At 44.6% G+C, this 13,173-nt stretch overlaps 1 protein-coding gene across 2 annotated transcripts in view; it reads left to right on the top strand.

Moving 5' to 3' along the window:
• The window catches only part of dhrsx (dehydrogenase/reductase (SDR family) X-linked), a 393,322-nt gene that overhangs the window by 290,143 nt on the left and 90,006 nt on the right, over window positions 1-13,173 (top strand). For both annotated transcript variants that reach the window (XM_073044204.1, XM_073044203.1), the window contains exon 5: window positions 10,867-11,074. In XM_073044204.1, the coding sequence (XP_072900305.1) occupies window positions 10,867-11,074 (208 nt within the window). The remainder of the gene's footprint in view (window positions 1-10,866; window positions 11,075-13,173) is intronic.

Below are 13,173 nucleotides of genomic sequence, written 5' to 3'. Positions count from 1 at the left end.
AGTTAGGTGGATACCTTAGATTTCCAAAGCAAGAGGCTAAAGATATCAGTGAACACTCCAGCCAGTTGGTCAGCATAGATCTTTAGTAGCCAGCCAAGTGCTCCATCTGGGCCGGATGCTTTCATCCTCCTAAAGGGTACTCTCAAATTGACCTCAGATACTGATGTCACAGGGCCATCAAGGATGGTGGGACTTCCATGTTTCAATGGTCAAAGCAAGCATAAACTGCTTCAAGCTCATCTGGGAGTGAAGCCTTGTTGTTACCAATGTTGCTTTCAGCCTCATTGACCAAAAGACTAAAATCATAGGGTCATCCAGTGCTGTGGGAATTCGTGAAGGTGTCTCCGTGTTTTGATGGTCAAAGCGAGCATAAAAGACATTGAGTTCATCTAGGAGCAAAGCCTGCTGTCACCCACTGTATGTCAGTTGACTTTACTGTGTAGGAGGTGATAGCATTCGAGCCCTGCCACAGCTGTCATTCACCCTTTTGGGGATTCAAGTTTGGTCCAGAATTGCTACTTCACCTGTGAGATGGCTTTCTGGAGATCAGACCTGGACCTCTTAAATTTAACTTGGTCACCAGACCAGAACGCCACTGATCTGGCCCTCAGCAGATTGTGATCTCTTAGATCATCCAGAGAAGACTCTGAATGACTTAGTGGGGGCACACTTGTCTATGACTGTTTTTATAAAGTTTGTGACACTGTGGTATATTTGTACAAATAAATTACAATAATAAATAAACAAGCAGACATCTCGACAGATATACGGATAGATAAGTATATAAGAAACCTCATGCAAAAAGGAAGAAGCTGTTGCTAAAACTTTGAGTGTATATCTTCAGGCTCCTCCTCTTCCTCCTCGATGGCAGTAATGAGAACAGGGCGAGTCCTGGGTGCTGAGAGTTCTTAATGATCTATGCCTCCTTCTTGAGGCACCACTTCTTGAAGATGTCCTCGATGGCGGGGAGGCTTGTGCTTGTGATGGAGCTGGCTGTGACTACAACCCTCTACAGCCTTTTTTCAATCTTGTGCATTGGAACTTCCATACCAGATAGCAGTGCAACCAGTCAGCTTACACTCCATGGTACATATGTAGCAAATTGAAATTTGACGTACCAAAACTCTTCAAACTCCAGTGATGCGGCATAAGAAATAAGCCCTTCGGCCTATCATGGTCATGCCAGCAATAAGCTACCCATCTATCTCATCGAGCAGCATTTGATTTACAGGTGAAACACGTAAAATAAAGATAGAAGTGAGTTTTCATCATGCTGGCCTCACAGCTTCCCATACCACCTCCTCCGCTGAATACAAAAAGTTTCCTTGTACTTCTCAGTCCAGCTGTCTGTGTTTCACTTAAGTGCAGTCATTGGGCGCAGCGTGGGTCTGTCGTCTCCAGCCTCTCTGCTGATCAAAAAGCCAGCCGTCTTTGAACTCTGCCTTGCTCGATGTGGGAGACAACACGACTAGCTTCAATAAAACTTCTCATCTTGCAGCTCGGGAAGGAGCCTGCCAATCATGTCCTCACCCTATGTTCCTGCTTGTTGTATTTCAGTCCCAGTTGTAGAATTCTTGTTAGTCTAAGTCTGTACAGAAAATGTCATAAATTTAATTTACCATGAGAAATTAAGTAGAATTACTGATTAATTTGCAGTGCTGTTTAATAAACACAGAGTCAGCTTGTCCTCATTATCTCATTCCAGTCATAAATTATAGTAATCTGCCTTCAATTCCATAATCGCATTAATCTGCTCCAAAATCTTATTCATTGAAGCCCCACATTACTTCCATCTTGACATTCCTAACACCAAGGCAATTTTTGCTTTTGCCCTGTCCAGTTGCTTTAATTGTGATGCATAGGGTGATGTATGTGATTTACCTCAAAGTCATTTGGCATTTTGTGCTGAATGCAAATTGCTCATTACATTTTTATGTCATCTTCTTAAAGAAAGGAAGTGCTTTCACAAGGGATTCTGTAGATGCTGAAAATCCACAGCAACACACTCACACACACACACACATACACACAAAGGAACTCAGCAAGTCAATCAGCATTTATGGAGAAGAATAAATAATCGACCTGATGACCTTCGTCAAGTTAAGGGCTGAGAAGATGAAGGTCATGACCCGATCTGCTGAGTTCCTCCAGCATTTTGTGTGCATTGTTCTGTATTTATATGCAAGACTGTAACAAACAAAAGCAGGAATCAGTTTGTTTAGGCTGCATCTGGAATAGAGGACATTTAAGGTAAGCTGTGGGTGGGGAGGGTGGTGGAAGTGAGTTCAAAAAATTCACAGGATACCTGCCTGGGAAATTTTTTACACGGAGAGTATTGGGTGCCTGGAAAACACTGCCAGGGGTGATGGGGGAAGCAGAGAGAGCAGAAGTGCTTAAGCAGCTCTTCGATATACACACACATATGCAGGCAATGGAGGGATATTGACCATGCGTTGACAGAATTAATATAACCTCATTATTTTGGCACAACATCCTGTACCATGTTGATCTATTTTCTGCATTAGGGCATAAGACGTAGGCCATTCAGCTCATCGAGTCTGCTCTGCCATTCTATCATGGCTGATCCCAGATCACACTCAACCCCGTACACCTGTCTTCTCGCCATATCCTTTGGTGCCCTGATTGATCAGGAAACAATCAACTTTTACCTTAAATATACGCATGGACTTGGCCTCCACCACAGTCTGTGGCACAGCATTCCACAGATTTAGTACTCTCTAGCTAAAAACATTCCTCCTTACCTCCATTCTAAAAGGTTGCCACTCAATTTTGAGGTTGTGCCTTCTAGTTCTGGATACCCCCACCATAGGAAACACTCTCTCCACATTCACCTTATTTAGTCCTTTCAACATTCGGTAGGTTTCAATGAGATTTCCACATTCTACATTCCAGTGAGTACAGGCCCAAAGCTGCCAAATGCTCCTCATATGTTAACCCGTTCATTCTTGGAATCATTTTCGTGAACCTTCTCTGGACTCTTTGCAATGACAACACAACCTTTCAGAGATATGGGACCCAAAACTGTTGACAATACTCCAAATGTGGCCTGACTAGTGTCTTATAAAGCCTCAGCATTATCTCCTTGCTTTCATATTCTATTCCCCTTGAAATAAATGCCAACATTGCATTTGCTTTCTTTACCACATACTCACCCTGTAAATTAACCTTCTGGTAGTCTTGCATGAGGATTCCTATGTCCCTCTACACCTCTGATGTTTGAACCTTCTGTACTGAACTATGTCAGTATAGTGGCATTTTTGCTTCTAGGCCACAGGTTAGTGGATTCATCGATACTGAGTCTCGGTGTTGTAATTCACCAATTAACAAATAAGGAATACCTTCACCTCTTGTCAAGTGCAACTTGGGATGGGCAATGAATACTGGCCTGTTAGTGATGCTCTACTCTCGTTACTAAATCAAAAGCATTCGGTATATGTCATATCTGAATTTATGACCTGTGGTTCATGGTCCAGTATCAGAACTGTTATGTTAGCCTGAGTGGCATATTCTTTTTCTTGCCTAAGGCCAGGCTGCAGGCTGGCAAAATGAGCAAAGTGGTGACAAATGGAAGTCAATACAGATAAGTGTGAGGTGTTGCATTTTGGAAAGTCAGTCCAGTGTGGGACTTACACTTTGAATGATAGGGCACTAGGGATTGTAATGGAACAGAGGGACTGGGAGCATACTATACTCTGCAAAAGTCTTGGGCATATATCTGTTGCTAGGGTGACTGAGACTTTTGCACAATGCTGTAGTAATGTTATGTATTGCACTGATCTACTGCCACAAAAAAAAACAAATTTCATGACATATGTGTGTGATGATAAACCTGATTCTGATATGGGTCTCTATTGTGGACTGAGATTGGGAAAGGGACAGGGAGAAGGGAATCATCTTTGGGAAAAGGGGAAGGGAAAAGGGAGGGAGTGGGAAGCACCAGAGAGACATATTGTAATAAACAACAACACACAAAATGCTGGTGGAACGCAGCAGGCCAGGCAGCATCTATAGGGAGAAGCGCTGTCGACGTTTCGGGCCGAGACCCTTCGTCAAGACATATTGTAATGATCTATTAACCAGTAGTTTGGAATCAAATGATCTTGCCTGGTGTCTCAAGGCTGGGTGTGGCTGCACCCACGCCAGCCCCCTGGCCCTTTGCACCCCGCACTGCTTGTCTGCCACCTGTCCTGCACCCCTCTGGCAGTGCTTCACCCTCGCCAACATCCTTTGCTCCTGCCAGATTTGCAAACTCACTTTCCGTTTCATGTTGACAAATACAGCACTGTACTAAAGTCTTAGACACCCTAGCTATACATATATATATCTAAGACTTTTGTACAGTACTGTCGATGCTGAGTTCATTGAAAGTGGTAGACAGGGTGGTGAAGAAGCCATTTTGCATGTTGGCTTTTAAAAATCAGGGCACTGAGTATACAAGCTGAGACTTTATGTTGCAATTGTGTAAGCAGTAGATGAGGCTGCACTTGGAGTATTGTGTCCAATTTTAGTCATTTTGTTGAAGGAACAATGTGGTTAAATTGGAAAGCATGCAGGGAAGATTTATAAGGATGCTGCCAGTACTAGAGGTCCTGTATTTTCAGGAGAGGCTGGCTAGGCAAGGTCATTATTCCTTGGAACATTAGAGAACGAAAGCTGACCTCACAGAAGTGTTTAAAATTATGCCAGGTATAGAAGGTGGCGTTCTTTGCTAGAAGGAATAAATTTAAGAGCAAGGAGGTTATGTTGCAACTGTACAGGGGGGTACTGGTGCGGCCACACCTGGAGTACTGCGTGCAGTTCTGATCTCCCTACTTGAGGAGGGATTGACTTTGGAGGCAGTGCAAAGGAGGTTCACCAGATGGACTCCAGAGATGAGGGGATTAGTCTATGAGGAGAGATGGAGTCGCCTGGGACTGTACGTGCTGGAATTCAGAAGAATGAGAGGAGATTTTATAAAAACATATAAAATTATGAAAGGGATAGATAAGATAGTGACAGGAAAGTTATTTCCACTATAGGTGAGACTAGAACCAGGGGACACAGCCTCAAGATTAGGGGGAGTAGATTTAGGACGGAGATGAGGAGGAACTGCTTTTCCCAGAGGATGGTGAATCTGTGGAGTTCTCTGCCCAATGAAGCAGTGGAGGCTACCTCTGTAAATATATTTAAGACAAGGTTGGATAGATTTTTGCATAGCAAGGGAATTAAGGGTTATGGAACACAAAAATACAACTGCAGATGCTGTGGATCAAAGAATACATACACAACGCTGGAAGAATTCAGCAGGTCAGGCAGCATCCGTGAGAAAAGAGTAGCCAACGTTTCGGACCAAGACTCTTCATCAGGAATGGGGGGGTGGGGGGGAAGAGAGGGCCAAAGCCCAGTAATAGAGATAGGGGAGGGGGTAGGGCCTAGAGGCGCCAGGTGGAAAACCAATCAGGGGAAAGATAAAGGGGGGAGGGGGAGGGGATAAGCATGAAAGAACTGTAGAAATAAAGGAGCAGAAAGTAGAAAGGGGAGAGAGGCAGAGAGGGACCTGGGATAGGGGAAGGGGGAGGGGGAGGGAATTACCGGAAATTGAAGAATTCTATGTTCATACCACCAGGCTGGAGGCTACCCAGACGGTAGATGAGGTGTTGCTCCTCCAACCTGAGTTTGGCCTCATCATGGCAGTAGAGGAGGCCATGTATGGACATATCTGGATGGGAATGAGAGGCAGAGTTGAAGTGGGTGGCAACCGGGAGGTCCTGTCTATTGTGACGTAGGTGCTCGACGAAGCGGTCCCCCAATCTGCGTCAGGTCTCACCGATGTAGAGGAGGCCGCACCGGGAGCACCGGATGCAATAGACAACTCCAGCAGACTCACAGGTGAAGTGTTGCCTCACCTGGAAGGACTGTCTGGGGCCCGGACTGGTGGTAAGGGGGGAAGTGTGGGGACAGGTGTAGCATTTGCGCTTGCAGGGATAAGTGCCGGGTGGGAGTTCTGTGGGGAGGGACCTATGGACCAGGTAGTCGCGGAGGGAACGATCCTTGTGAAAAGCTGAGAGGGGTAGGGAGGGAAAGATGTGCTTGGCGGTGGGGTCCTGTTGAAGGTGACTGAAGTTGTGGAGGATAATATGCTGGATCTGGAGGCTGGTGGGGTGGTAGGTGAGGACAAGGGGAGCCCTGTCCCTGTTGTGGTGACGGGAGGATGGGTTAAGGGCTGAAGTGTGGGAAGTGGAGATGTGGGTGAGGGCATCTTTGATGATGCCAGAAGGGAAACTACGATCCTGAAAGAAAGAGGACATTTGAGAAGTCCTGGAACGGAAAGCCTCATCCTGGGAGCAGATGCGGCGGAGACGGAGGAACTGGGAATAGGGAATGGCATTTTTGCATTGGGCAGGGTGGGAAGAGGTATAGTCAAGATAGTTATGGGAGTCAGTGGGTTTGTAGAAGATATCAGTGGATAGTCTGTCTCCAGAGATGGAGACTGAGAGATCAAGAAAGGGGAGAAGAGTCCATGGCCAGACCAGCCATGATCTTATTGAATGGCAGAGCAGGCTTGACGGGCCAGATGGCCTACTCCTCCTCCTATTTCTTAAGCTATTAGCCTTTTCTCCAGGGTAGGGGAATCCAAGACTGGTGGACATAGGTTTAGGGTAAGGGGGGGGAGGGGGGAATTTAAAATAGACCTGAGGGGCAACTTTTTCACACAGACAGTGGTTGTTGTACGGAATGAACTGCCAGAGGAAGTGATAGAGTCAGGTACAATAATATCATTTTATAATACACTTGGAAAGGTACATGAAGGGGTGTGGGCTTAGAGGGATTGGGTAAGTTTAGGAAGAATTGGGATTAGGGGGTGGGCACTGTGGTCAGCATGGACTGTTTGGACTGAAGGACTTAATTCTGTGTTTTTTGTTCTATGAGTCGATAAAGGAGAGGTGGTAGAAGCAGATACATTAGGGACATCCAGGAAACTCTTACATAAGCACAAGGATGAAAGAAAAACTAGGGTTGTTTTGATCTTAAAAGGTTAGCATAACATAATGGGCCAAAGCATCTGTACTATGCTCTAGTTTTCTATGTAAGTGAGATTTGTGTGGATGGTTATGTTATATCAGCATGAGCATGATGGGCTGAAGGGTCTGCTGTGCTGTATATCTCTGTGTCAATGACGTTAACTGCAGAGTCTATAATTTTGGAAATAGCAACCTCCTTCCTGAGCTGGAATTTATGGACTGTCCAGTGGGTTGCTGCTCTCTTTTGGGTGAGATGTTTATCCTGTCTATTCTCTAGTGTTGACTTGAAAGAATCATGACTCTATTTGTAGATGAATAGGGGATGTTTTCCCATGTGTCATTAATCATTACAATTCCCATTCCCATTCTGACATATCTATACTTCTCTTGGGCCACATTGAGAGCACCCTCAAATTGGAGGGCAACTCCTTATATTCCATCAGGGTAACCTCCAACCTGATGGCATAAATATCGATTCCGCCTTCTGATTAACAAAAATTCCCTCCCTCTCCCCTCTACCTCTATTCCCCACTCTGACCTCTTTACTCTTCTCACCTTCCCATCACCTCCCCCTGGGACCCCTCCTCCTTCCCTTCCCCCTGTGCTCCACTCTCCTCTCCTATCAGATTCCTTCCTGCCCAGCCCTTTACCTGTCCTACCCACCTGGATTCACCTAACATTTTCCAGCTATCCTTCTTCCCCTCACCCCACCTTTTTATTCCGGCGTCTTCCCCCTTCCTTTCCAGTCCTGAAGAAGGGTCCTGGCCCAAAATGTCAACTACTTATTCATCTATTTCCATAGATGGTGCCTGGTCTGCTGAGTTTCTCCAGCATCTTGTGTGTCTTGCATCTGCAGAATCTCTTGACTTTATGATTTATCATCTTGCTGTGTGCAGGCAACTTGGCTGCCTCATTTCCCACATTACAGCAGTTATTACATTTCAAGATTAATTTATTGGCTCCTAAGTGCTTAGAGGTATGAAAGAACAGCAAGATAAATGAAAGATTTTGCTTCTATCTTGCATAAATTTGTATCTTTCTGACATTAGTAGAGGCCAGTGTATAAGATAACATTTTGCATGCGTAATGAACTGTTCACACGAGCTATCTCAGTACTCCAATATATTATTCTGATCAAAAGATTGTCCCTGCCGTGTAGTCTGAAGCCTCCGTTGGTCAAGGTCGACCATGGATGTTGCATCCTCGCTGTCTAGATACGCAAGCCAGGTCGGTACGATGTGGAGAGCAAGCTGTTGCCCGTGTAGCAAGCTCCTCTCTCCACATGTCTGATGAACCAAAGGAATGAGAAGTAGCAAAGACTGATACATTTTGGCACCAGCCGTGATGCAGGAGTTGCCAGTCAACGTTGAGCTCAATGTAGGACTGCCTTAGGGACTCCAGCTTTGGATTCTTCTCTCGGGGTTTGCTCCTGAAGCCTTCCCCATGAGTGAGTATGGCTGCAAGGCAGCGGAGGTTTGAGATCAGAGTTTTCCTTCATCCAGATGAGCTGCCAACCACGCTGACGAGCCCCCCATCTGCCTGAAGTGACTGGTTTTATGGCGCCAGTAATCCGCCTTTGCCCCTTATCCTGTCAGTGGTTCTGCTGAGCTTAGTAGCCAAGCCACATGTGAAGGGCAGGAGCTGGACTCGCTTGTCAGAGGCTATTAGAGATACACGCCAGTGGGAGCATTTAATAGGTAGTGGGAGTTTGCCCCATTTCCATCTCCAGCTATAACAACGTTAAGGGACCTGCCATATATATAACAGAATATAAAGTAATTAGATTGGAGATTGGATCATGAATTAAGTTTTCCTCCCACTTATTGGTAACCAAACACATGATATGATGATTCCAGGCCAGTAGATTAACTAACACTAGTGCACCTCTAGGTTTCAACTCTGTCAGATTGAGCTAGCTCAGTAGTTGAATTTTTACAGAAAACATCAAAAGTACAATTCACAAATGCATTCATCCATAGGTACATTCCAGATTTTCATAATTAGGACATAGAACAGTAAAGCCTTTTGGCCCACGATGTTATGTCAGTCTCTAAACCTGCATTATCAATTCTGCATGGAGGTTGGTAACCAGAGGGGTGCCTCAGGGATCTGTTCTGGGACCCTTACTCTTTGTGGTTTTTATAAATGACCTGGATGAGGAAGTGGAGGGATGGGTTAGTAAATTTTCTGATGACACAAAGTTTGAGGGTGTTGTGGATAATGTGGAGGGCAGTCAGAGGTTACAGCAGGACATCAATAGGATGCAAAACTGGTCTGAGAAGTGTCAGATGGAGTTCAACCCAGATAAGTGTGAGGTGGTTCATTTTAGTAGGTCAAATATGATGGCAGAATATAGTATTAATAGTAAGACTCTTGGCGGTGTGGAGGATCAGAGAGATCTTGGGGTTCAAGTCCATAGGACACTTAAAGTTCCTGCACAGGTTGATACACGATACTCCGGATTTAGCTTGACAAACATCTTAAGTAGCTTCAACTTCAACATAACGCCCATACTCCTGTACTCTGAGCTTTGATTTACGAAGGCCAATGTCACAAAAACTCAATTTATGACCTTATCTAACTTTGACGTTACTTTCAAGGAATTATGGATCTGTATTCTCAGATACCTCTGTTCTACCACATTTTTCGGTGCCCTACTGCTCACCATGTAAGTCCGACCCTGGTTGGTCTTCCGAAAGAAGACCTCACACTTGTCCGCATTGAATTTCATCTGCCATTTGTCAACCCATGTTTCCAGCAGGTGCAGGAAGCTTTGATGGCCTTCCGACTACATGCTTTGATAGCCTGCCTTTGATATGGAGGTTATGCCTCATTAACTTTCTGGCAGCAAGAGGCCTGCAGCACAGTGTACCATCTTTAACCTGCAGCTCCTCTCACAACAGGGTATGGAGCAGTGCCGGTGCTGAAAGCCGCAATTGTAATTGCCACTATCATTCAATGTGCTCTGAAAATCATCAAAGTTAATATAAATGATTTTAAAAAAACTGATAGGTGAGACTTTACAAATGCATTCAGTGGCCACTTTATTAGGTACATCTGTACAGCTGCTCGTTAATGCAAACATCTAATCAACCGATCATGTGACTGTAACTCAATGCATAAAAGCATGCGGACCCGGTCAAGAGGTCCGGTTGTTGAAAACACAAGCAGGCTTTTTCCACTCTTATGCTGAGACTAGAACTAGAGGTCAAGGGTCAAGAGTGAACGGTGAAATATTTAAGGGGAACCTGAAAGGGAACTTTTTCACTCAGAGGTGTGAATGTAGAGTCTGCTGCCAGTGGAAGTGGTGCATGCAACATTTAAGAGAAGTTTGAACATGTACATGGATGGGAGGAGCATTAGACCATTAATTATAGGAGCAGAATTAGGCCATTTGGCCCATTGAGTCTGCTCCACCATTTCATAATGGCTGATCCATTTTCCCTCTCAGCCACAATCTCCTGCCTTCTCCCTTCATGCCTGACTAATCAAGAATCTATCAACCTCTGCCTTAAATATACCCAATGACTTGCCCTCCACAGGTGCCTTTGGCAACGAATTCCACAGATTCACCCCTGGATATGGAGGGCTATGGTCCAGGTGCATGTTGGCTGGACTGGGCAGAACAACAGTTCAGTGCAGACAAGATGGGTCAAAGGGTCTGTTTCTGTGCTAGAGTGTCTATGGTATAATGACTCTAATGATAAAAAGCCCCAGCCCAATAAGGGGGATAATTGCTTGCTGCCACCCATCTGGTTAAATATATAAATGTGTATTTGAATATATTATCTGGTGTGTGCATTATATGTGCTGGAATTTAACACTCTTCCATTTCCAATCACAGCGGCAGTGATGCTGGTTCCACAGAGGTACACAGAGGATGAATTTGAAGAGCACTTTGGCGTGAATTACCTTGGACATTTTTTCCTTACCCATCTGCTCCGGGATGCTCTGAGGCAGTCAGGGAGCAGTGACTACAGCAGTCGAATCGTCACTCTCTCTTCAGCCACCCATTACATCGGAGAGATAAATCTAAACGACTTGCAAAGCAGGTATGAGCATGGCCCCGGGTGTGTATGACGCTGAGATATAAGCACTCTTCGCTACTGTATCAGTACATCTTTATGTTTTTAACTGAGAACTTTTTAACCTTGAGCTTTAGGAACCTCCCCAGCAGTTGCACAAATGATAAATGTTTGCAATTCTTCTACTTAGAAATTGGTTTAATATCAAGCTCAAGTTCAAGTTCTAGTTTAATTATCATTCAACCATACATGATTGTAACTAAACGAAACAGTGTTCCTCTGGGGCCAAGATGCAGCACACATTACCAACAGCACATAGCTCATAATTTCAGACAAAAAAAGCATACAGTCACAAAGAAATAAAATAGTATAGCAAAGTCCCTGAATGACATGACTGTCATCCTGGTCCAGCTTGTTCTTCCACCTAGTGAATACTGGAGGGCAGCACTGAGCGAACACCAGAGGGCTGCACCGACAGAAGGGGCCAGACCCTAACCCAGTATGGATTCCAGGATTAATATTGTCACATGTACTGAGTTGAAAATCGCTCTCTTACATGTCATCCATACATCACCAGTATATAACTTTTGGGACGTAGACGTCACTGGCTTGGTCAACATTAGTTTCTGTAGCAGTTAGCATAGCGTTATGTCAGCGGCGAAATCAGGGTTCAATTCCCGCTGCTGTCTATAGGGAGATAGTACTCTCTCCACGTGACCATGTGGGCTTCCTCAGGGTGCTCCAGTTTCCATCCACGTTCCAAAAATGTACTGGTCAGTACTGGTTAGTGAGTTGTGGACGAGCTATGTTGGCACCAAAAGCACGACAACACCTGTGGGCTACCCCCAGCACATCCTCGGACTGTGTTGGTCATTAATTGAGAGTTTGAGAATTTAAACATTGTTTCATTAAAGCAACACCATTGTATTTTCATGTCTGGGTGATGTGTGCCCATGTTAATTGAAATGAACATACTCATTGATGCCTTTGTTTTCAGTCTAGCCATTACTGTATACAGGTGATCCCCATGTTATCAGGGAAGGTGGTGGAGAGGTGGGGTTTGATTTCCTAGAGGAAGTTCAATATCCCAGTTTTCCTAGGTGAAGCTATATCTTCTGTACATGCTTAGAACATTGATATTACAGCACAGAACAGGCCTTTCAGCCCACAATGTCGTGCTGACCTTATAAATTACACTAAGATCAATCTAACCCTTCCTTCCTACATTGCTCTCCATTTTTCTAACATCTATGTGCCTAACTAAGAGTCTCTTAAATACCCCTAATGTATCTGCCTCTACCACCACCCTGGCAACATGTTCCGAACATCCTCTGCTCTCTGTCATCACTTCTGACGTCCCTCCTATACTTTCCTCTAATCTCCTTGTACTAGCTATTTCCACCCTGGATACAAGTCTCTGGCGGTCCACTCGATCTCTGCCTCTTATCATATTGTATACCTCTATCAAGTCACCTCTTATCCTGCTTTTCTCCAAAGAGGAAAGCCCTCGCCTGCATGAAGAAACACGAGATGTAAAAGAGATTGTTTATTTATTTACTTTTTCCAACATAAATTCTGTAAGAGTGAAATTTATTCTGTGTCTCAGATTTTTTAGAATTCTGTAAGGGCGAAATTCCATAACCTGAGTGGCCGGAACACAGGGGTCGCATGTATTCACTTGCGAGTTGCCGAATCTATCCATTTGTGCAAACAAAGTGTGTGCTTTACTGGCAGGGATTGTAACCCTGGTTATACATTACATTTCTGCAGAGTTGGGTATTCTGTTTTGAACTCTGTTCTGAATGATTCAACAGATGGGTTGTAAGTACCTGATGCTTCATGCTGGAAGTACGATTTCACATACAACTATACAGAAGATAGAAAACATTCAGTCCAGATTATCGAGACTTGTTAGAGCATAAGATATAGGAGCAAAATTAGGCCATTCAGCCCATTGAGTCTGCTCCACCATCTGATCATGGCTGATTTATTTTCCCACTCAACCCCATTCTCCTGCCTTCTCCCTGTAATCCTTGATGCCCTTACTAATCAAGAACCTATCAACCTCTGCATTAAATATACCCAATGACTTGGCCTCCTCAGCTGTCTGTGGCAATAAATTCCAC

This window comes from Hemitrygon akajei, chromosome 4, assembly GCF_048418815.1.
Source record: "Hemitrygon akajei chromosome 4, sHemAka1.3, whole genome shotgun sequence".
Taxonomy (NCBI): domain Eukaryota; kingdom Metazoa; phylum Chordata; class Chondrichthyes; order Myliobatiformes; family Dasyatidae; genus Hemitrygon; species Hemitrygon akajei.
The sequence above is the reverse complement of the archived record's forward strand: the minus strand, read 5'-3'. Positions and strand labels throughout refer to the sequence as shown.